Here is a 23,867-nt window from a genome sequence, read left to right as displayed (position 1 = left end):
TAAAGTAAATATATTCAAATAATATAATAATAGAAATATTAAAATATTTTAATAATTTTGAAATATTATAATTATAAATTTTTTATTTACTAAAAAGCTATTCAAAATTTTATGCAATTTGTTTAAAAATTATAGATTTTTAATCCCAAAGTCATTAGTTTCCTTTTTGTATTTATAAATTTTGTAAATACTATTTAATTGGAAAATTGCCACAAATACCACATTCCTAGTACCATTTTTCATGTTTACACTAACCACTTTTATCCTCACTTTCCCCATTTTTAATGGGTAAAATACAATTATACTCTTAGGGCTAACTAATCTAGACTTAGGGTTTAGAGTTGAGGGATGAGGTAGGGTTTTTGGAATGTGAAATTTATGATTCTAATAAATATATAAATACTTAAAAAAATATATAAAAAATTTTAAAAAATAGTTTCAAACATAATTTTCGTTTTTAAAAAAGAAATTTGAAAAAAATAAAAAATTTCAAAAAACAAAAATTCAAAAAAAAATTTTATAAAAAAGTTCGAATTTGAAAAATTATAATTCGAAAACATAAATTTTATTTTTTTATTTTTTTATTTTTATTTATTTAAATAATGATTTATTATATATATAAATAACAAGGGCAGAAGAGTCTTTTGCCACTTAATGAAGAATGTATTTTTGAAAATGTCTCATTAGTGGTGGTAAAAAAGAAAAGTGGTACCATGAAAGTGGTAAACATGTAATTTTCCCAATTTAATTTCACTTTTTGATAAAAAATTTATCAATTTTTTTTTGTATTATGTAATTGATCACAGACGTTAAACACCATTAATATATATATATATATATGTGAAAATATATATCCGCACAACCGTGCAGGTGGAAATCTAGTATTATTTAAAATAGCAAGAGTATCATTTATTTGCAACAACTTTTAAAAACATCAAATAAACAGAAACTGATGAAGTATTCTCCTCTTTTTGCTCATTCAGCATGAGTAAGTAAGTCATCAATAACAAAGTATTTATAACTCATGAGAAATATGCAACAATTTCAAGAGATTGATTATGATATTAATGGTTCACTGGTCCCAAATCGATAGAGGCACCAAACTGTTTAAATAATAACGAAGTATTTATGGTACATTTCACATCAACCACACAAAATTGAACCTTCATAAATTTTGGTCCACAGTCAATTATTTAAAATACGAAAATGTGTCCACAATAAGTGTCTGAACTAAAAGTTATTAGAACATCATTATTAGTAGTGAGTTTCTTTAACTGAGTACCTATGCAAGTATCAATATTTAAGGAAAAAATATTTATGTAATTAAAATTTAAAATTTTTAAAAGAATTTATCAATGAAAGACTGACACTTAGTTCTGTAATCTCTTAAGAAGAAACTATAGTCTGAGCGTTAAAGGGGGTTCAAGAATCTGTTTTTTTTTATCGATTTATTATGCGCCTTTGCATTTAACATTGGGTAGAAATGTGAGAATGAGCTCAAGTAGCCTTCGTAGGTCATGCGAAGGGGGCCAGTCCAAGATCGTACTATTCGTGTTTCAAAATACGGTTAACCAACATGTTAACTAATCGATTACGATAAATTGGATTGGATTGGATTTTGCAGTTTTTTCTTCTGATGTTGAAACCGTTTTTCTGTATCCGTGGGCAATGAGTTTCGATGTACGCTTCTTGGCCACGCCCCCTGCTTATAGATACGAAATACTTGAGATAAATTATCATATCTCGTGGTAACAAAAATATATTGTTCTGAGGTATATTTGTCTTTTCTAGGCGTGGGAAAAAAACCTGAAACTAAACAACCGAACCGAAACTAAACCAAAATAGTCACATCGACCACACAAAATCGAGCCTTCATAAATTTTGGTCCATAGTCAATATAAGATATTTTAGATAAGACATGTTTATTAAGAAAATTACTTTTTATCTAAAAAGTATTATTAAAATTATAAATTAAAACCATTCAACCAATTACAAAATACAACTAGTAAATTTAATTGGTTACATATATTTTGATAAAGTTAAAACTACATAAAATATGAAAACATCTTATATATTGGAACATAAATTTTCTTCTAAACATCTTACATTTCTTTCTTCATTGCATATTTGTTTTATAGATATCACAAGAAGGAATTTAATCATATTTGTTTTGATTACTTTCTTCATTGCATATTCTGTCTATTGTTATACTATAGCTACCGCTAAGGGCATTTCCATATATATTCTATAATTTACTCTAGAAATGGAGTGAGAAATAAAATATGAATAAAAAATAAAAAAACATTCTATTTATGGAATCATCTTTTATTTGCTGTTCATACTTTATTTCTCACTTTATTTTTGGAGTAAACAGATGAATATACTTTTAATACTGCTGATATCGGTATATTTTCATATCCCATATGATGGGAACATTGTTTTCCTTTTTGATTAATATATATATATATGATTATTTATTTATTTAGTAATTTTTATTCATATAAATAGGTTTTGAAATAAAGCGGCTAATATGCTTCAACCTCTCAGAGCTGTGTAAAGATGCAGGGTTAGTAGGTTGTCGTGAGTTTTGTAGGAAATGGGGTTATTATTTTGGACTGTGTGCTAAATTTAAAGGTTGTTGTGAAAAAGATAAGTATGCGCTGAGTTCAGTATACTGATATTTGATCGAAATAGTATTAATATTTTTTATGAAATAAATAAACTTTATCAGGTTGTTTTAGTTTTAGTACTATTTATTTTTTAAATGAAGAAATTTTAAATTAGATCCAAATACAAGATAGTAATATTAAAATCTTATTATATAAAACTTGGTTCTTCAAAATTGTTAATTAACATGATCGCGACACATGTCAATTATATATTTAAGATTGTGACATGTGTTAATCTATCTCATAATTGCTAATTAACATGATCACGATACATGTAAATTATATATTTAAGATTGTGACATGTGTTAATTTATCTCATAATTAAAAATATATATTAAGATATTAAGAAAAATGAATTTTATTGAAAAATAGTTATAAATATTGTTTAATAGTAATTTTCCCTTTTTAAAATCCTAGTAAAAAAATAATTTCAAAAGATTAAATATTGTGACATGTGTTTGTATGTATAAGACGGAATATATAAATATTACTGATAAACATGATAGTAGCAATTATTTAATTAGCAAGAAAATTGTTAAAATATTAATGATATTGAAAAAACGAATATTGAAAATGGCAACTTTTAAAAAAACTAATATTAACAAAGTCAATATGAGTCTGTTGTTTTACGTTGATGACAAAAAAAAATATTAAATGAAAATAATTATTTTATAGAAATTCTATTTTTCTAAATCCTAGACAAAATATAATTGTAAAAGATTATATAATATTAATTCCCTTTTCTAATATGCTAAAAAACTGTAAAAGAATATTTGATAGTTTTTTTTATTTTTTATAAAAAAATCCAAGACAAAAGAATTTTTTATCATATTTTTAAGTCCTAACCAAAAGAGAATTGTAAACATTTATTTGATAATATTTTTAAGAGAGTATTTGATGATGAACATGATACTAAAAATTATTTAATTAACAAAAAGTGTAAAATTAGTATTAATTCGAATTCTAAAAATAGTAATTTTAAAATTATATATTAATAACAAAAAATAATTATTTGATAGCAATTTTGTTTCTGAAATTCTAAATAGAAGATAATCGTAATAGGTTACATGACAACAATTTTTCTTTTCTAAAATCTTTTAAAAAATGTAAAATAGTATCATTTTTTTTTTAAATAAAAAAGAGATTTATAAAATAGAATGTTTTCATTTTTAAAAAAATCCTAGCAAAATAAAACTTTGAAAACTTATTTAATAAAATATTAAATTAGTACAAACAAATATAATGTTGTCATTGACTCCATTGGTGTATTTGACTTTTATTTCTTTTTAATTTTCATTCAATTTCTTATTTCATGTTGTGATCAATTTAACGTTTAGGTATAATATTTTCTCTAATCCTATGTACAAAGTTTACAACAATTCATCTATACACCATGATCATAAAATACAAATATTAACTTGAACTTATATGTGAAAACGAGATTTAATTATAAATTAAATCTCAAAAACATATGCAAAAAACAATCATAAAACTATAATAAAATGATTTATTATTTTATGATTTTGATTAAATTAAAACATCAAACAAAATCCATTGCAACGCAATGAGCTCATATCTTGTATAAAATAAACAAGATATAAGAAGTGATTCCATAATGCTTTCATGTGCTATATGCATTACATTTAGAAAAATGTGCTATATTTGCACTGTTTTATTGTGAAAGCTTAACTTACAAAATGGATGTTGAGTACTTTGTTCAAAAAGAAACAGAAACAAAAACATAAACATCTATTTGTTACGAGATTTATATAAAAAAAAAGATTTCATGTACTTATGCATTGATATAAAAGTAAGATATGACGATATAGTTATACTTGAGATCTTGTTAATGCACTTACACCTAGATAAGATCTTATTAATGCACAGAGTTTTGGGATATGAGATTATTCTAATGAGAACGCAATGGAAATGCTCTAGTGTCTCTTGTAATTTTTGTTGTTGTTCGGTCTAACTGTCTAAGTCTTCACATTAAAATTAGTTAATTATTTTGATATTTTTTTCGCAGTTCTTTGGTCAATTCTTGAATTGCTTATGTTTACAAAATTGTTTTGTTCAAAGTTCAAACCTAAACATTAGGTAATATTTAACAAAAAATATATATTTTCGTATATTTATGGACTCAATGTAATAAATATTTGATATCTATTAAATGAGATTTTTACTCATATAATTTGATGATTATTTGTATCTTCTTGTAACAAAAAATTTAAACTATTGATCACAATAATTTTAATGTGGAGCCTTTAATATTTTAGTAATTTATAATCATTAAAATTTAAAATACACATATACAAAAAAACTAATTTTATTATATAATTAATATAATTGTTTAATTTATTTAATAATATAAATTAAAAAATTGATTGAAGATATACAAATTGTTAACAAATCATTCTTTTTATCATTAATTCTCATATTTATTGAAAATCACATTAGATAGTTATGTGACTTTTATTTAAGAAAAGATGAAGTAGATTTTCTTGTAACATTTGAGTAATGAGTAGTCCACTTTATTCTATATTATGACAGTTAAGAGCATCAGTTGAAAAGAATTATAATGTTAACATATACACATTGTAATCAATTTTACAACTTAAAAGATGATTCTCAATTAATATATAAAAGATAATTAAGAATGTTCCACTTTACTATATATTTTGCAGTTGAGAACATCAGATTGAAAAAAAATTGTAATGTTGACAAATAAGCATTGTAATCAATGTTATAACTTAAAAGATAATTCTCAATTAATATATAAGAGATTTTCTGTATTTGTTGTTGACTAAATATACTTTTAAAACTAAAAGAATTTTTTTTTGTTATATTTGACAAAGAAAATACTTATTTGTATGTTTGTGTTCTTATATGTAATCAGAATGTGTGAAGAAAAATCATAAGAAGCAAAAGAGAATAACTGAAAAACAATCCAAAAATTTAGAGATAAAATAAAAATGGCTACTACAAGGAAGACTTTAATCACATTGGTTTTTACTATCCTTTTTCTCGAATCTTCTTTTCATTGTCGTTCTATAGCTAGCGCTCTTACTCCAGATAATGGTTTATATTTAAACCCCAATTTTGAATATTTTAATTAATATCTATATATATATATTGATTTAATGCTTTGTATTCATATAAATAGGTTATGGAGAAATTAAGTCAGAGATTTGCTTCACCGTCTTGTCACCGTGTAATTGGCGACATCCCGATGGGGAAGCAATGTGCAATGACTATTGTAGGAGAGATAAAAACAAATCCGGACATTGTAATGCTCATTCTCAATGTTGTTGTGTTTTTTAAGTACGTGTCCAAGATGAAATCATCTTATCATAAGTTTTTAAATATCTATAACAGAAGATCTAGAATAAAATAAACAATATTTACCAGATTGAAGTTAGTTTGCTTAAACTTGAGTAATATTTATTGTAAATGAAGAAAATTAAAACTATATGAGAATCATAAGATTTTGAGTACATTGTAAATACAAAGATATTCAATCTTTCCTAATGAAACCAACACTTTATGTTTTTTGTCACCATCAAGAGATTATATATATGCTTAAACCTAACCAGTGTAGTCCAACAAGAAACATGCATCCACAAAAGAGAGAACATGTAAATATATACATACAGTAGCTAAAAGAAAATATTTTAATGAAAGTCAAAACTCTGTTCTTCATTGAAGTCTGAACTTCTTCAGCTTTTGCCTAAGAGCCTCGATTGCATTCTGTATCCTGTTGCTTTCTCTACTCCTCACTTCCAGAGACGCCTCACGCAAGTTTTGAATCCCTCGACCTAATTTTGCAATGGAAGGAGCTGAAGGAAGAGACACAGCAGCACATTCTATCCCATCTCCATAGAGAAGCAGTACTGCACAAGTTGAAAGACTGGCTCCAAACGTTGCCAATGGCAAGGCACCGATTGGTTTTGCTCTTCTTTACCTCATTATCTCATAGAGTGCAGGCTGTGCAGCTCTCATGGCAGAGAAGCTAGTATTCTCAGCTGAAGCTATAATACTATGCGTCACTGCTCTGATCTTCTAAGCTGACAAAGAAGCTTTCACCAAAGAAGTTGATTTTTCTCCAGAGCTAGCAAAACAGGAGCAAGAGCTGGTCTTGAAATTTTGGGACCCTATTTGAAAAATATATATATATATATAAAATATTATAACATTTTTTTTTAATCAAACTTGGCTTTCATTCCCATTATAGAAAAATCAAAGAAGAATTTTAGTAACCAAAAAATAATATTTTCCTTATATTAGTAGTTTATTATAAAATTTATTCATATATAAATTATATAACCTAAAATCTGCTTGATATATTATTATTATTCTTATAAACTGTTTTTTTTGGAGAAATTCTTATAAACTGTTTTTACTTTGATTTATTATATATTTAACACTTATAACTATAATTACCTATATACATATATAATGATTTTTAAAAAATTAGGGGCCCCACAAAATGGGAGCCCCATTCAAATGTTTCACTTTCCTTCCCTCGGCCCCGGCTCTGACAGGAGCCATCACTTTTGAGGGATACGCCACTTTGGTAATGCATATGCCATTGCGTTGTGGGTATGTGTCAAGAAGAGGTTCAGTGAAGCTGGGACTTTGAAAGTTATAATCTTGAAGAAAGGAGAAGCAGAGATGGCCTTGGACAGTGATGAAGCACCAACCGCTACTACTAGTTTATTAGATAACAGACGTTTTAACTTTGAGTCATTACTGCTCTCTTCGTTATCAAAATCCTGTACCATATGCTCAGACAAATCTTTGACTTCTTGAGGAACACAAGTCTTCCAGTGCTTCCTAAGACCTGCGTGGTTACTTGCATCTACCACTGCTACTATGCTCTTAAAACTTTTAGCCTGGCTACGAAGAAGATCTGCCCTAACTGCATATGATTTGTCCTAAGAAGAGAGCTCTGAAACATCTATTTGTTAGTTTTATAAAAGATTGCATATACTTTTTCTATAACAATACATTGGTATAAAAGGACATGACTATATATACCTCTATATTTAGGAGAAATTGCTTAAAATACCAATAGTTGAATACTATTTTTCAAAAATACACTCTATTATTTTTAAAGGTTTAGTATTTAGTGGTGGGATTGTGTATTAATGTTTTATAAATTATTTTTTAACTTTTATTAATGATTTAGAGGAGTTACTTTAGTTTTTTCTTCACAAATTTAATGTATTTATGAAAATAATTATCATTTAAGTCAAATTTGAAAATAGTATCAAATTTTTGGTAAAACTGAAATTTTTCCAAATTTGAGATATTGTTGACACCTTACACCTAGATAAGATCTTATTAATCCACTTAGAGTTTTGTGGCATGAGATTATTTTAATGAGAACATAGTGGAAATGCTCTACTGTCTCTTGTATTTTTTTGTTGTTGTTTGGTATAACCGTTTAAATCTTCACAATAAAATTTTAATTATCTATTATAATATTTTTGGCAGTCCTTTAGTCAATTCTTGGACTGTGCTTATGTTTACCAAATTGGTATCTGATGCAGATAGATGTTAATTTGGCTATACTCCAAATATCATAATTATCTAGTTTATTATTTGTTTTGGTATTGATATTAATTAGTTAGAATTATTTTAATTATTTTTAATAGTTTATAGGTTATTTGGTTTTCACATAAACAGGCTTAGAGTTGTATTAAGTTTATGATTTGATTAACAAAAGTTAAAAAAATTTCTTTATTCCTTGTTTTCGGCTAAAACATTGGTGTTCTCAACGAAGTTAAGAAGACATTGATCTTAGGTATTCTTAGACTAAATAAGATCATTGTGTTATTGTAGCTTCTGCTACATCAGTATCACATAACTGTTCAAAGTTCAAATCTAATAAGCAATAACCTGCGCTCGGGCGGAATGAGATATTTTAAATATTAATAAAAATCTAGATCTTTTTGTATATTTATGGACTAAAGATAAGAAATATCTAATATCTATTAAGTGAGATTTTCTATTTATATATGTTATGATTATTTATGTTTTTCAAAATTTTAATATATTGTTAAAAAATTAATGTGGAATTTTTAATATTTTCAGTAATTTATAATCGTTTTAAAAATTCAAAAAAAACCCCAATTTTTAATTAAATAATCATTGTTTTTTTAATAATATAAATTAAACAAAATGACAGAGAATATACAAATTGTTATCAAATCTTTATTATTTAGCAGCATTAATTGTCATCACCATAGCTTTATTTAAAAGAATAAGGAAGTATATTTTTTGAATATTTAATTAATAAATGGTTCACTTTATTATATTCAATAACAGTTTTGTAATATTCTAGTAACTTAAGTATTTTTAATATGAACTGTGAAAATAATTGTAATGTTGACATATAAGCATTGGAATTAATGTTACAACTTAAAAGATGATTTTCAAATAATATATAAGAGATTTTCTGTATTTTCTGTTTGACCATATATATTTATGAAAAAAAGAGAGTTTTTCTTTTCATATTTGACTAAGAAAATACTTCTTAAACTGTATGTCTGTGTTCTTATATATAATCAGAATGTGTGAAGAAAAATCGTAAGAAGTTAAAGAGAATATCTTAAACACAATCCAAAAATTTAGAGATAAAAAATGACTATCACAATGAAAACTTTAATCACATTTGTTTTTACTATTCTTTTCCTAGGACTTTCTGTTCATTGTCGTACTATAACGAGCGCTGTTACTCCTGGTAATGGTTTATATTTGTACCTCAATTTTGAATATTTTGATTAATTAATATACATATTGATTTAATGATTTATATTCATATAAATAGGTTATGGAGAATTAAATACGGACATTTGCTTCACCGTCTTGTCACCGTGTAATTGGCGATATCCCCATGGGGAAGAAATGTGCGACGGCGGTTGTAGGAGAGATCACAAAAGGTCCGGATATTGTGATACTCATGGAAGATGTTGTTGTGTTTTTTAAGTATGTGTCCAAGATGAAGTCATCTTATCATATGTTTTAAAAATTATATAACAGAAGATCTAGAATAAAATAAAAATATTTACCAGATTGATATTAGTTTGCTTAAATTTGAGTAATATCTCCTATATATTAAAAGAGAAACATTAGAACATTTGAGGTAGCCATGTGTCATCGCCACAATGAATTTTAGAATTCTTAGAAAAATATATTGGTCCATCTAAATATATAATAAGTTTTTTATTAAACTAACCATAAATTCATTATTAATGACTTTCATTCTTTCCTTAAATACAAGCTACAGAATTTCTTAATGTATCTAAAGTATATATATGAAAATTAATGATTTTGAATAATAAAAAAATTAAAAAATTAGTTTATTCTCTACCATATTTATTTAATTTTAAATTAATAAAATAAATTAAACAACTACATTAACCATATGATAAAATTTAGATTTTTCTGTATATGTTATATTTTTATTTTTTTAAACGACCATAAATTACTAAAACTGTTAAAAATCTCACATTTAAATTTTTTGTGATTCGTGGTTTAAATTTTTTGTTATGATAAGATACAAATGATTACAAATCATATAAGTAAGAAGTCTCACTTAATAAATATTAAGCATAAAAGATATATATATATATATATATGTTTTGTTTAAATTAACATATAAAATATATACCATATAAAATACAAAAAAAATTAATTTCAAAATTTTATTTAAATAAAAAATGTTTTTGTAAAAGCTTTGAAAAAATATTGACAACTTAGTATTTAAATTTTAAACTTAGCTTTAATTTTTTTTAAAAAATTATAAATTACTAAAACTATTAATCCCACAATGAAAAAATTGTTATCAATGATTTAAAGTTTTTTTTTATAAAAATACACAAACTATCAAAAAAATTATATGAGTAGAAAGCATCATTTTATATACATCAATATTAAGAATACACTATATATATATATGTTAATGTCATTTCAATTTAAATATATACCATATAAATAGAAAAAGTGGCTAATATGCTTCAACCTCTCAGAGCTGTGTGAAGATGCAAGGATTGTAGGTTGCGCTGAGTTTTGTAGGAAGTGGGGTTATTATTTTGGACTGTGTGCTAAATACAAATGTTGTTGTGAAAGATAAGTATGAGTCACAGATGAAATCATCTACTCAGTGTATTGATATTTGTTCGAAAATGTATTAATATTTTTTATAAAATAAATAAACTTTATCAGATTCTTTTAATTTTAGTAATATTTACCATTTAAGCGAAGAAAATTGAAATTATATCAAAATACAACATAGTAATATGAAAATATAAAATAAACAAGATATAAGAAGTGAGTACATAATTCTTTCATGTGCTATACGCATTACATTTAGTAAAATGTGTTATATTTCAATACTAGAAACGAAAATCATTGAAAAAACAATTATGAAAATTAATAGTTATTACACTATCTAATTCATATATTGGGGTTTTCCATTTTGATGTTCAGTCTATGTCCTCACTCATATTATAATTTCACTGTTTTATTGTGAAAGCTTGTTTACGTAGCTTACAAAATGGATACTGAGTACCTTGTTAGACAAGAAATAGAAAGAAAAACATAAACATCTATTTGTTAGTTTCATAAAATATTTATAAGAAAAATAAAAGATTTCATGTACTTTTCTATAACAATACATTGATATAAAAGTAAGATATGACGATATAGCTATACTTGAGATCTTGTTAATGCACTTACACCTAGATAAGATCTTATTAATGCACTTAGAGTTTTGTGGTATGAGATTATTCTAATGAGAACACAGTGGAAATGCTCTAGTGTCTCTTGTAATTTTGTTGTTGTTTGGTCTAACCGTATAAGTCTTCACATTCAAATTTAATTGTTTTTTTTAATATTTTTTTTCACAGTTCTTTAGTCAATTCTTGAATTATTTATGTTTACAAAATTGGTTTGTTCAAAGTTCAAACATAAACATTAGGTAATATTTATAAAAAATAGATTTTTTTTGTATATTTATGGACTCAGTGTAATAAATATCTTATATCTATTAAATGAGATTTTTACTCGTATAATTTTATGATTATTTGTAACAAAAATTTTAAACTATTGAGCACAACAATTTTAATGTGGAGCTTTTAATATTTTAGTAATTTATAATCGTCAAAATTAAAAATACACATATACAAAAAAGCTAATTTTATTATCTAATTAATATAATTGTTTAATTGATTTAATAATATAATTAAACAAAATTGTTGGAAGATATGCAAATTGTTAACAAACAATTCTTATTTAATATAATTAATTCTCATATTTGTTGAAATCACATTAGATAATTATGTAACTTTTATTTAAGAAAAGATGAAGTAGATTTTTTTTTAACATTTGATTAATGAGTATTCCACTTTATTATATATTATGACAGCTAAGAGCATTAGATTGAAAATAATTATAGTGTTGACACATACACATTAAAAGGTGATTCTCAATTAATATATACGAGATGATTAATGAATGTTCCACTTTATTATATATTATGACAGTTAAGAACATCAAATTGTAAAGAGTTATAATGTTCACAGATAAGCATTGTAATCAATGTTACAACTTAAAATAAGATTCTCAATTAATATATAAGATATTATTTGTATTTTCTGTTGATTAAATGTATTCATGAAAATAAAAGAAAAGAGTTTTTTTTTATTTGACTAAGAAAATACTTCTTAAAATGTATGTTTGTGTTCTTATATATAGTTAGAATGTGTGAAGAAAAACAATAAGAAGTTAAAGAGAATATTTAAAACACAATCCCAAAATTTAGAGATAAAAAATGGCTATTACAAGGAAGACTATAATCACATTTGTTTTTACTATCCTTTTCTTCGGATCTTCTGTTCTTTGTCGTACTCCAGATAGTGCCGTTACTCCAGCTAGCGTAGCTAGCGCTGTTACTCCGGATAATGGTTTATACTTGTACCTCAATTTAGAATATTTTGATTAATTAATATATATATATTGATTTAATGATTTATATTCATATAAATAGGTTATGGAGAATTAAATACAGACATTTGCTTCACCGTCATGTCACCGTGTAATTGGCGATATCCACATGGAGAAGCAATGTGCAATGACTATTGTAAGAGAAATAAAACTTATTCTGGACATTGTGATGCTCATGGAAGATGTTGTTGTGTAATATAAGTATGTGTCCAAGATAAAATCATCTTATCATATGTTTTTAATATCTGTAATAGAAGATCTAGAATCAAATAAACAATATTACCAGATTGAAATGAGTTTGCTTAAATTTGAGTAATATTTATTTTAAACGAATCAAACTAAAACTATACGGCAAAAAGGATCACAAGATTTTGAGTACATTGTAAATACAAAAATGTCCAATATCTCCTAATTAGATCAACATTTATTTTTTGTCACCATCAAGAGATTATATATACAGTAAAACCTCTATAAATTAATAATGTTGGGACTTTGAAATTTTATTAATTTATAGAGATATTAATTTACAAAAGTTTCTTTATTTAAGTTTTTTTATTTTAAGATATATTTATTCTAATATAAGAAAAATATTTGATTTTAGTGTATACTCATTAATTGTATTTTTTTTTGAAATTTGATATTTATATTAATTTTATTATTATATTATTTGATGTATATAATATATATTACATAAAATTTAAATGTGGTTTAAGATATAATATTACTAAATCTCATCAGAAATATATGAAGTGTTGAAAAAATATAAAAATAATTTCATTGTAAATATCAAACAAATAATATAATAATATGTTTTACTTGTATAAAATATGTATACATATAAATTATTAATTTATAATTTTAATGGGATTATATATTTACATAAAATTCTTTAAAAAAATATTATCTTATTATTTTATCGATTTGTGTCAAATTTTAAACCACTCTAAATTGAGACCAATGAAATTTATTAATTTATAGATATTATTAATTTATAGTTGTTTTACTATATGTTCAAACCAAACCAGTGTAGTCCAACAAGAAACATGCATCTACAAAAGAGAGAACATGTAAATATATACATAATAACAATAGCTAAAAGAAAATATTTTAATGAAAGTCAAAACTCGGTTCTTCATTGAAGTCTGAACTTCTTCAGCTTTTGCCTAAGAGCCTCGATTGCATTCTGTATCCTGTTGCTTTCTCTGCTCCTCACTTCCAGAGACGCCTCACGCAAGTTTTGAATCCCTCGACCCAATTTCGCAATGGAAGGAGCTGAAGGAAGAGACACAGCTGCACATTCTATCCCATCTCCATAGAGAAGCAGTCCTGCACAAGTTGAAAGACTGGCTCCAAACGTTGCCAATGGCAAGGCACCGATAGGTTTTGCTCTTCTTTTCCTCATTATCTCATAGAACGCAGCTCTCATGGCAGAGAAGCTCGTCTTCTCAGCTGAAGCTATAATACTATGCGTCACCGCTCTGATCTTCTCAGCTGATAAAGAAGCTTTCGCCAAAGAAGTTGACTTGGCTCCGGAGCTAGCAAAGCCAGGAGCCATCACTTTCGAAGGATAAGCCACTTTAGTAAACGCATAGGTCATTGCCTTGTGGGTATGTGTCAAGAAGAGGTTCAACGAAGCTGGGACTTTGAAAGTCATAATCTTGAATAACGGAGAAGCAGATATAGCCTTGGAGAGTGATGAAGCTCCCCAAATAGCAGTAGCTCCTGCACCAACCGCCACCACCGGTTTATCAGATAACAACCGTTTCAGCTTTGAGTCATTACCACTCTCGTCGTCGCTATCAAAGTCCTGTACCATATGCTCAGACAAATCTTTAACCTCTTGAGGAACACAAGTCCTCCAATGCTGCCTAAGACCCGCGAGGTTACTCGCGTCCACTACCGCTACTATGTTCTTAAACCTCTTAGCCTGGCTGCGGAGAAGATCCGCCATCAGCGCGTAAGACTTCTCCTCGGAAGAGAGATCTTCAAACCGAGCTTCGGCTCGGTTCTTGATCGGTAACCGACCAGCATTGTTCAGAGCGATTCTCAGACCTTCGACGGCTATCTGGAAGAGGTAAACTTCGGAAAGAACATCTGTATCCATGGATTCGCCTCTGTCTACATCGGATAACATCTTTCTCGCACTGGCTAAAGCCTTCCTAATAGATGGCAGATCATTAAATATGTCGCGGAGATCCACAAGTAGAGAGTAAATAGATTCAGCAAACGGTGGAACCTCACTAGAAACTCCATTGGCAACACAACTTAATGGAGGGGTAAGCTCTTTACTTAGCTGAGTGATATGAGAAGATAAGAGCTTCAGCATCTGTGACTGAACATCGTTAGTTATCAGAAACCTTCTAGAACCTGACAACACACCAGAAGGGGAGCTTTGTGGTATGATACTATTGGCTAAACCTTGCACCTTCCCTAATGTATCAGTCTCTTCATAGGAGCCTTCAATAGCAGCGATGTTAACAAAGGGAGACTCAAGAACCATGAACGAACAACCAACCTCGGAAGCAGCTCTCTTAGCAGCCAACACGTGTCCGTTAAAGCTCGTCCCGAAGATCTCCCTCAGAACCAAGATCCCAGCAACGCTTTCATACTTCTCTTTGTTAACCTTATCAACAAAACACTGCTTGAGGACTCTAAACGCTGAGGTGGGGATGGAGTCGCTCACGCTCTCCTCGACCTGAGCTTCTCCGAGAGCTGATTTGTTCACCTGAGCTACGACGGCGTCGGGGCGGAGCTCGCGGATGAGAGACTCAGCGTCGGTGGCGGAGGTTTGAGAGAGGTTTTGTGCGGAGAGGATGTAGATGGTTGAGTCGTGTTCAGGGACTCTGATGGCGAAGATGAAGTTCTTTGTGGTAGAGGGGAGTGAGAGTCTCTGAACAAGCTCCTTTGATTCCTTTAAGTCATTGCTGAATAGTGAGAAGGGCCATAAGGTTCTCAGAGTATTGATAAAATCAAATGCCACCATTGTTGGATTCGTCTACAAAGATTGAGACTTTTACACAAACCCACCAAGGAAACGAGATGAATTTGTTCGAATTCAATCGAACCGGTGGTTTATTGGATCATGGAGGCGGTTTCGTAAAACCCTACTCAGATCGAATTGGGGGAAAAAAAAGAAGCTTTCTCCAGAAATTAACGATCGAATCGAAACAACACTCGGGTGGATCGATTAAGACAGCGAAACGACGAAATTGAGAATCAGAGCAGACACGAGGAGCAGCTGATGTCGGAGAAAGTACCTGGTTTGTGTTTTAAAAGCTCTTGTCTCTGTCGCGCGACTCGCGTTCTTCTTCTTCTTCTCTGCTCTGTAAGGCTTTAATGAATTTGACTGACGGATTCTAAACTCATTCGCTACACAAAGCTAATTAATTTTATTTCTTTTGCTTATTCGGAAAAAAATTCGATTACGGTTTATTCAATTATTCGGTCTGGTTAAGTTCGGTTGTGATGGTTTTCTGAATTTAGTCGGTTTTGAGAGTTAAAAGTTTGTGTTAAACTGATAATCAATGAAATTAAATTATACACAGCATTTTTACGAATCAAATTTGGATTTTAAATCTAATGAAGTGTGAAATGTGACTAACATTGTAACGCTCTGGAGAATCTTCATTTACAATTTTATGAAAAAGAACTAAATTAACAATTGTAAGCATCATTTGTAAAGTGTGAAGAGTGTGGATTCATTGGTGGCGTATTTTGCTTTGAATTGTGTCTACAAGGAAGCTGTGCATGCAAATTGTGTGCATCTTGAATTTAGGGGAAAATATATAGATGATACCGTAAATGTCACGTCATATACATTTATTTGTTAGGTAATTTCTCCTTCATCAGAAAAGAATAATAAACTTAATTTCATTCTCATGTTAATTAAACTATTAAATAATGGTCAAGACATGTGTTTTTCCCGAACTATTATAAGCTTGATTTTTCATTTTTTTTTTCTTGCTCCAAAACTAAGCTTGATTAGATCCTAATTTTGTTTTCTTGGCCATCAGCCAACGAACTGGAGCATAATCTCTGAATCAAAACTTATGTATACAAGCCATTGCAGCAAATTATGAAGCTCTCGGTTCATAAAATGAATGCATTAACCTTCAAGTCCTTAATTAAATAATAACTTTATCATTAGGTATCTCCTACCTACAACAACAACAAGATCAATTATTAAGCTCTCAGTTCATAAAATGAATGCGTTAATTAACCTTCTACTTCTTAATTAAATAAGACCTGTAATTAGATATTTTCTACAACAACAAAATCAATTAGTGTTCGTGTTTACGTTAAATTAAAAAAAAAAAAACTTAATTGACGAACCACTATTAAATAATAAAATATTAAAAAATTTCTAACAAGTCCAAGCGAAAGAAACATTTGACCAAAAAAGCCAAAACTTGGATACAATAGTTACGATAACCGATTCAAACCCTCCATCACCCGCGTGACACGTCACCTTAACTAAACCTTCACCACCACTCCTACTCAAATCTTATTGGTCCGTCACAATCACCAACCGTCACCGTAGAAAGAAACAGCCAATGTCTGTTCTGTTTTTTTTTTTGGGTTCCTCCAAAGAAACGCAATAAAACGTGCGAGAGAATAAGAACGCACTTCCAATCAATCAACCGACGGATTCACCTTCTCCCTCTCTCTCTGTATATTCTTCGCATCTTCTCAAGAAGCTCGAGCTTGAGGAGAGAGAGAGAGAGAGAGCTTTAGATTCTTGAGTGTCTGTAAAATTAGATCTCATTGAGATAGAGAGAGTATCCAATTCTACAAGGTTTTGGGCTTGTGAATGCACTGGTTGAGCTGATCTTACAGGTCCATTAAGGTTAGTTTGATCGATCTGGTCTCTGTTTTCTTCACCGGAGCTGATAAAAATGTGACCTTTACAATGTGGCCATGCTTGATTCTGCTCCCAAGTTTACATTTTTATCTTATGGGTTTTGAGATCTATCACGGCTACTGAGATCTGATGGCTCTCGTGACTTGTCATTTTGAATGCTTATGTTGTTTTCATTGTGCAGCGTCAGGCTGATGAAGAACGGGATGGCTGAGTGTAGCGTGTGTCGTTCAAGGAGTATCAAAGCTATAGCGAGGGCTTATGACAACCGCAAGATTAGAGTTTCCTCTAAGCAACGAGCTCTCAATGTCTTTTTGGTGGTCGGTGACTGCATGCTTGTTGGTCTACAGGTAATGTGTTATCTTTCAGTGTTACATCTCTGATTAGTGATTCTTCATTTCATTAAAAAGGTTTTTTTTTTTTTTTTTTGGTTATGCGGTTACAGCCTGTGTTAGTGTACATGTCTAAAGTGGATGGAAAGTTCAACTTCAGTCCTATTAGCGTCAACTTCTTGACGGAGATCGCAAAGGTTATGTTTGCGTTTGTCATGCTTCTGATTCAGGTAACGTTTCTGTATTGACTTCAGCTCTTTTGAAATATCGTTTCTATTTTTTTGGCTCATTTTAAATTCATTTCTTGTATCTAGAACTAGCTGCTGCTAGATCTTTCTTCTCCACTAGAACGGGTTTTTTTTTTTGAATTGAATGTTAAATTTTTTTTTTTTTTTTAAAACATCCTTTTTACATCAAGTGTACCTTTTCTTAACTGTGTAAAAAATTTAACAGTTACTTAAGTGTTTGTGGTAATATTGTAGGCCAGGCACCAAAAAGTTGGAGAGAAGCCTCTACTATCTTTTTCCACCTTTGTCCAGGTACCTCTTCGTTGTTAATTAACAGATTGCTATCTACTGCAAAAGATCCTGTGCTAGGATTGTGGTTTGGCATAGTCTCAGATTTAAAGTTAGTTTCTTGGGCTCTCAGTGTTTCATGAGCTTTGTGTATGTTATAATACATCTGGTTGTCAAAACATTATAGTTTGAAATGTTGATATTATGTGTTAATATTTTTTTTTTTTTTTTTTTTTTTACTATTTTACAGTGCAAGTTGCAATAACAGTAGCCCTTATTTTGCAGGCAGCTAGGAACAATGTGCTTCTCGCTGTTCCAGCAGGGTTGTATGCCATTAATAACTATCTTAAGTTCACAATGCAGGTACGCGCTGCTTCTTGTTTGCTTTCTTGTGATAGATATTTGAGCCTGTTGTATTATCTAAACCTTCTCGGCTACTATTAGATTCTGTCTTTCTTATATTTTAATTTTCACACAGCAATTTACTTTTCTGATGTGACAGCTATATTTCAATCCTGCTACTGTGAAGATGCTCAGCAATCTAAAGGTTCTGGTAATTGCTGTACTACTGAAAATGATTATGAAGCGACGGTTCTCCATCATACAGGTCAGGTTCAATAATTTTTGGTGTGATTTTTATGGTATCAGACATTATTACTTACATTTCTTTTTGATTTTCCGTACCTCATGGAATTGAGTTTGTTTTGGCTTTCTGTTGTAGTGGGAAGCACTTGCTCTGTTGCTGATCGGGATTAGTGTAAATCAGCTGCGTTCTCTTCCTGAAGGTGCTACTACTATGGCTGTTCCAGTTGCTATGGGTGCATACATCTGTACCTTTATCTTTGTAAGCTACACTTTTTTTGTACTTATATTTGCTTTTCTTGAAAATTTAGTATGTAAGTGATTTCCTCCATTCACACAATCTTTGCATCTTGTAGGTTACTGTCCCATCCTTTGCATCTGTCTACAACGAGTATGCTCTAAAAAGCCAGTATGACACAAGCATTTATCTCCAGGTTAGCTAAGCGTTGCCACATAGCTTATTTTTCCATATAGCATCAGAGAATTCTAGTAACATTGGAAGGCTTGTGGTGAAACTATATATTATATTGTGTCATTAACTGTGAGAGACATCACTGGAAAGGTCATGACCATCACAGCTTGTGTATGTATATGTTGTGTTCTGAATGTAAAACATTAACTTTGTGGTGCAGAACTTATTCCTCTATGGTTATGGTGCAATATTCAACTTCCTTGGAATACTAGCAACTGTTATATATAAAGGTATGGGTCTTATAAGTAACACGGCAGAGAAAAATATGATAAATGTTGAAACCCTGTTAGACGCATTGCTAACAGTTTGCCACTGTCAACAGGTCCTGGCAGTTTTGACATCTTACAAGGACATTCTAGAGCTACCATGTTTCTGATACTGAACAACGCAGCACAAGGGATTCTATCCTCTTTTTTCTTCAAATATGCAGGTAAAAAAAACACCAATTTATGTAAAATTCATTTCATATATATATACATGAGTAGAAGCCTTGCTGTAAGATTGTTTTGATGGATATTTATCTAAGTTGTCTTTGTATGGTCTCAGATACAATATTGAAGAAATATTCATCAACGGTTGCCACAATATTTACTGGCATAGCATCTGCAGCACTCTTTGGACATGTGTTAACAATGAATTTTCTTTTGGGGATTTCAATAGTTTTCATTTCAATGCATCAGGTAAAATCCCATACAAACCTCTCCCGGGTGCATCAGTTAACTTATTTCATCCATCTCTTAATGTTTAATTTGACTCATACTTCATGCAGTTCTTTTCACCCCTTGCAAAAGTGAAAGACGAGCAACAAAACGGGAACCTAGAAATAGTTAATGCAAAGGATGGTCATAGGTGTGTTGTTGTTCAATGATGGATCATTATTCTTTCTCTGAGTCATAGGTATGCATATCTGCACTGTTTAACTTCTTTTCTTCCTTTGTTATCTCCTCCAGGGCCAAAGACTCATTCATCAACATGGCAGCAGGAGCAAATGAAGAGGTGAACAACACATACACACACATTCCCATCTTAAGTGAAGACTAGTTCTTGTAATTTTCTGACTTGAGCTGAACATATTTTGTCTTTCTTTGTCTGTTTATGCAGACTACTCACCGTGTTGAATCAGATGACAGAGAGCCGCTTCTTCCAAGATAAACAAAACTCTCTCACCGTAAAGAGTAAAAAACACCTCCTCTCCAACCAGTGCCGGTCTTGAGTTGTGGAAGACCAGAAGCGAAAGAGAAAAAAAGGGCTGCTTTTCGCATGTTCAATTAAAAGAGCTTGAATATATCAAAAAAAAAATTCAGTGTCAATAAAATTTTCATTTTCAGTCCACTAGCTTCTTCACTATAATTAATCTGTTCCTCTACAAATTTATCAGGTGTAGAAAAGGTTTAAATTTTTTACATACTTTAACATGGAACCAACCATTGAATTTGTTAGTGCTCTTTTCCTCTTCTTTTCTCTTATTTTTGGTGCATCTCATTTTTTTTTTTAATTCTCTTTGAAAACATTGAACTACAAAAAGGTGTTGTAAATGAATATATTGTTTGTAAAAGTAAGATACCACGAATGAAAAATAACACTTACATATGATTACATTTGGTTTTTATTGATTTAGTGCTTGTTGATTTAGTAATGTCTTTTATGTAGCTCTATGTAGTTAACTCAGATAGCTAGTTAATATATGTTGTCATCTATATTTAAGATAATACTAATAGTGGAACATGTGGATGAGGATATAATTCAAAAAGAGGTTAACCATAACCGTTGAAGCAGAACCAGATAACATAACTATATACATTATCTCATAGCTTTTTCTCTTCAATAACTTGACCATGACACATTATGTTTAAAGTAATTAATCAAAAAAAAATATTTGTTATAAGTGTGTACATTCGGATTATATTCCATGAATGAGAGGCTTATAATAGTAAAACAACAAACAATTTTTAGGTGATTATCCATCAAAAACGTTTAACACAACAAATCCATGTTCCTCTACTCACCATTTCTTCCTTAATAACTTCCATTTACATAACCATTTGTAAATAGAAAAATGAGAAACAAAAGAAACCTTGAAGCCATGAATGAATCCAATATGCAAGAACCACAAAGAAGAATAATCAAGTGTGAGGGTTAGGAGGAGGAGCAGCTGCTCCTGAAGACCTCAAGAGTGGTTGAAGAGCTTTTACTACAATGCTCATGTTTGGCCTAAACTCTGATTCATATTGCACACACAAAGCTGCAACTGCTGCAAGCTGTGGTTTACCATCAAACAAACAAATCTTAATTAGCTTCAAGTAATGTTCAAATGAATATGAAGTTTCTAGGTTTTATACCTTTGCAACTGCTTTAGGAGGGTACTCCCCTTTGAGTTTTGGATCAACACATTGCTTCACTTTGTCTTCACTCAACCTTGGAGTAGCCTAAAGAAAACATAGCCAAGAAGAGTCTTGGTTAATTCAAGAAAGTAACAGAACATATTCATATTAAGTTACTAACCCAAGTGACAAGACTTTGTTGACCACGAGGCATTGTATGATCAACCGGTTTTCTCCCGGTTAGGAGCTCCAAAAGCACAACTCCAAAACTGTAAACATCACTCTTCTGTGTCAGCTGTCCTGTCATTGCGTATCTGCCAACCACCAAAGCATATAGAGTCACAATCTTTTACACTTTCTAAAGAATCAAGAACGTTCTGAGCTTATCTTACTCTGGTGCATGATAACCAAACGTCCCCAAAACTCTAGTGGAATGGAGACGAGCAGCCATATCAGGAGCTTGGTTTGACAGATTGTAATCAGCAATCTTGGCTTTGAAGTCTTCAAATAGAAGCACATTGCTAGAACGAATATCTCTGTGTATAACAGCAGGTTGAACTTTCTCGTGTAAGTACTCTAATCCTTTAGCTGCATCAACTGCAACTCTGACTCGTTGCATCCACTCAAGTGTTGGACCAGGTTGTGCTCCTTGAACTCCCTTTCTTCCTGTTTAACATCAAACATATCAATCTCCACACATTGATGTCTGATCACAAAAATCTCATACCGTGTAAGATGTCGTGTAATGATCCCATTGTTGCAAACTCATAAGCAAGGACACGAACATTGCCTTCAACACAATAACCAAGAAGCTGAACAAAGTTGTCATTATTCAACCTTGAAACCTTGGAGACCTGAGTCAAGAACTCAACGTTTGTCTCTGGTTCAGATGCATTATCAAGCTTTTTCACAGCCATGGCCTTGCCATCATTAAACTTTGCGTAGTACACTCTTCCATAGGATCCCTCCCCAATCAAAGCCTTAGATCCAAAGTTCTCAGTCTTTTCTTTGAGCTCAGCCAATGACATTGTAGGCACATCAATAGGAGGAGGCTCCTTCAACACGGCAGGCTTCATAGGAGGTGGTGGTTTCTTATCATTGCGTCCTACACAAGCAATGACATCAACAAAAGGTACTTAGCTTGTGTAACAAGAAAGTAATCAAACCTAAAATACAGATTAAAATCTCTCAGAGAATGTAAAGAAAAGATCGATACCGTAGTCGTAGTGGCGAGTAGGAGGTGTTCTGGATCGGTTATGTTCAACTCTAGGGTGGTTAGATTCTTGTACATGACAAGAACAGCACAACCACCTACGCATCTTCCCTTTCTTGCCTATATCAAGATCGTCTACAGATCTCGGTTTATCTAACCGAACAAAGCGGCTGCTCGGTGAACGATCCTTTGCCTGCAAGTTACATCAACAACACCACTCAATGAGCTGCTCTAGATTAATGCTAAAGGAAAATAGAGGAAGGGCAAAGTCTAACGAAACATTGGCTTTTACCTCAACTTTTTAACAGTTAATATACATAGATTGTATGATCTCCAAATTGTATTAAAAATATTATTAAAATTTGCTTAAAACTCTTATAGTTTCCAAAATCTCCAACGGTTCTCTTTCATCAAATCAACAACATTTGTCTCTAACATCATCATCAATGATGAAGAGACAACCTAGGTTTGATTATGCAACAATAGGCCATGACTTGCCCACCAAGATACTTTTTAACAACTTCGTAAATCGTAAAAGATGAATACAATGCGCATTGTTAAAACTATTTACGTGATCGTACAATTTGAAAACACAATGTAGATATATGTAATGATGAAAAATGTTTACCACTTGACCACCACGACGATGAAAATCACGATCCATGACGCAAAAAAGCAAACAGAAACAAAGGATCAACGAGCAATAAACCAGAGAGGACGAATCAAAATGAGAGGCTACAGGGACAAAGGGAGACGAGCTGTGATCAAGGAACAAAACACAAAAGATAAAAAGGAAGAGAGAAGAGAAAGAAACAGCAACAGCTAAGAAAAGAAAGAAAGCGTAAAAAAGAAGCGACAGAGAGGCATTTGATCAAGAATAGAACTAACATCCCATTT

The 23,867-nt window shown here is 30.3% G+C and overlaps 3 protein-coding genes and 2 long non-coding RNA genes across 5 annotated transcripts; 3 read left to right on the top strand and 2 right to left on the bottom strand.

Moving 5' to 3' along the window:
• The first annotated feature begins 3,607 nt into the window (after positions 1-3,607).
• LOC111205544 lies at positions 3,608-9,750 on the top strand. Its single transcript, XR_007339304.1, has 3 exons — positions 3,608-5,747; positions 5,833-9,414; positions 9,502-9,750. It is a non-coding gene; the product is annotated as an uncharacterized LOC111205544 (long non-coding RNA).
• Positions 9,751-10,509: 759 nt separating this feature from the next.
• On the top strand, positions 10,510-12,970 carry LOC106391853. Its single transcript, XR_001278626.3, has 2 exons — positions 10,510-12,637; positions 12,721-12,970. It is a non-coding gene; the product is annotated as an uncharacterized LOC106391853 (long non-coding RNA).
• A 655-nt stretch (positions 12,971-13,625) lies between these two features.
• LOC125608368 lies at positions 13,626-16,053 on the bottom strand. The gene has a single exon (XM_048778758.1). The coding sequence runs from the start codon at positions 15,658-15,660 to the stop codon at positions 13,810-13,812; it is 1,851 nt and encodes a 616-aa protein (XP_048634715.1). The 5' UTR covers positions 15,661-16,053; the 3' UTR covers positions 13,626-13,809.
• A 1,220-nt stretch (positions 16,054-17,273) lies between these two features.
• On the top strand, positions 17,274-20,902 carry LOC106388314 (CMP-sialic acid transporter 2). Its single transcript, XM_048778759.1, has 14 exons — positions 17,274-17,523; positions 17,720-17,885; positions 17,981-18,097; positions 18,350-18,406; positions 18,668-18,745; positions 18,885-18,989; positions 19,104-19,226; positions 19,321-19,398; positions 19,597-19,666; positions 19,759-19,866; positions 19,983-20,116; positions 20,206-20,285; positions 20,387-20,432; positions 20,538-20,902. Exons 2-14 carry the CDS (start codon positions 17,730-17,732, stop codon positions 20,586-20,588), a joined length of 1,203 nt encoding a protein of 400 aa, XP_048634716.1. The 5' UTR covers positions 17,274-17,523; positions 17,720-17,729; the 3' UTR covers positions 20,589-20,902.
• A 439-nt stretch (positions 20,903-21,341) lies between these two features.
• LOC106394899 (PTI1-like tyrosine-protein kinase 3) lies at positions 21,342-23,865 on the bottom strand. The gene is made up of 7 exons (XM_013835444.3): positions 23,599-23,865; positions 22,974-23,163; positions 22,485-22,862; positions 22,150-22,423; positions 21,939-22,071; positions 21,776-21,862; positions 21,342-21,694 (listed from the first exon to the last, which is right to left on the bottom strand). Exons 1-7 carry the CDS (start codon positions 23,632-23,634, stop codon positions 21,560-21,562), a joined length of 1,233 nt encoding a protein of 410 aa, XP_013690898.2. The 5' UTR covers positions 23,635-23,865; the 3' UTR covers positions 21,342-21,559.
• Positions 23,866-23,867: the final 2 nt, after the last annotated feature.

Source organism: Brassica napus, chromosome A4 (genome assembly GCF_020379485.1).
Source record: "Brassica napus cultivar Da-Ae chromosome A4, Da-Ae, whole genome shotgun sequence".
NCBI lineage: Eukaryota > Viridiplantae > Streptophyta > Magnoliopsida > Brassicales > Brassicaceae > Brassica > Brassica napus.
This window is presented reverse-complemented; position numbering and strand designations above follow the sequence as displayed.

What these genes read in the sequence shown, in the direction of transcription:
- LOC125608368 (XM_048778758.1), bottom strand. Translation starts at nt 15,660, where the DNA reads ATGGTGGCATTTGATTTTATCAATACTCTGAGAACCTTATGGCCCTTC.
- LOC106394899 (XM_013835444.3), bottom strand. Translation starts at nt 23,634, where the DNA reads ATGGATCGTGATTTTCATCGTCGTGGTGGTCAAGTG. An exon ending in ATCGTCGTGGTGGTCAAGTG is followed by an intron (nt 23,164 to 23,598) that starts GTAAACATTTTT and finishes TGTAACTTGCAG; the next exon opens with GCAAAGGATCGTTCACCGAG. An exon ending in TACTCGCCACTACGACTACG is followed by an intron (nt 22,863 to 22,973) that starts GTATCGATCTTT and finishes TTGCTTGTGTAG; the next exon opens with GACGCAATGATAAGAAACCA.
- LOC106388314 (XM_048778759.1), top strand. Translation starts at nt 17,730, where the DNA reads ATGAAGAACGGGATGGCTGAGTGTAGCGTGTGTCGTTCAAGGAGTATC. An exon ending in TTGTCATGCTTCTGATTCAG is followed by an intron (nt 18,098 to 18,349) that starts GTAACGTTTCTG and finishes GTAATATTGTAG; the next exon opens with GCCAGGCACCAAAAAGTTGG. An exon ending in ACATCTGTACCTTTATCTTT is followed by an intron (nt 19,227 to 19,320) that starts GTAAGCTACACT and finishes TGCATCTTGTAG; the next exon opens with GTTACTGTCCCATCCTTTGC.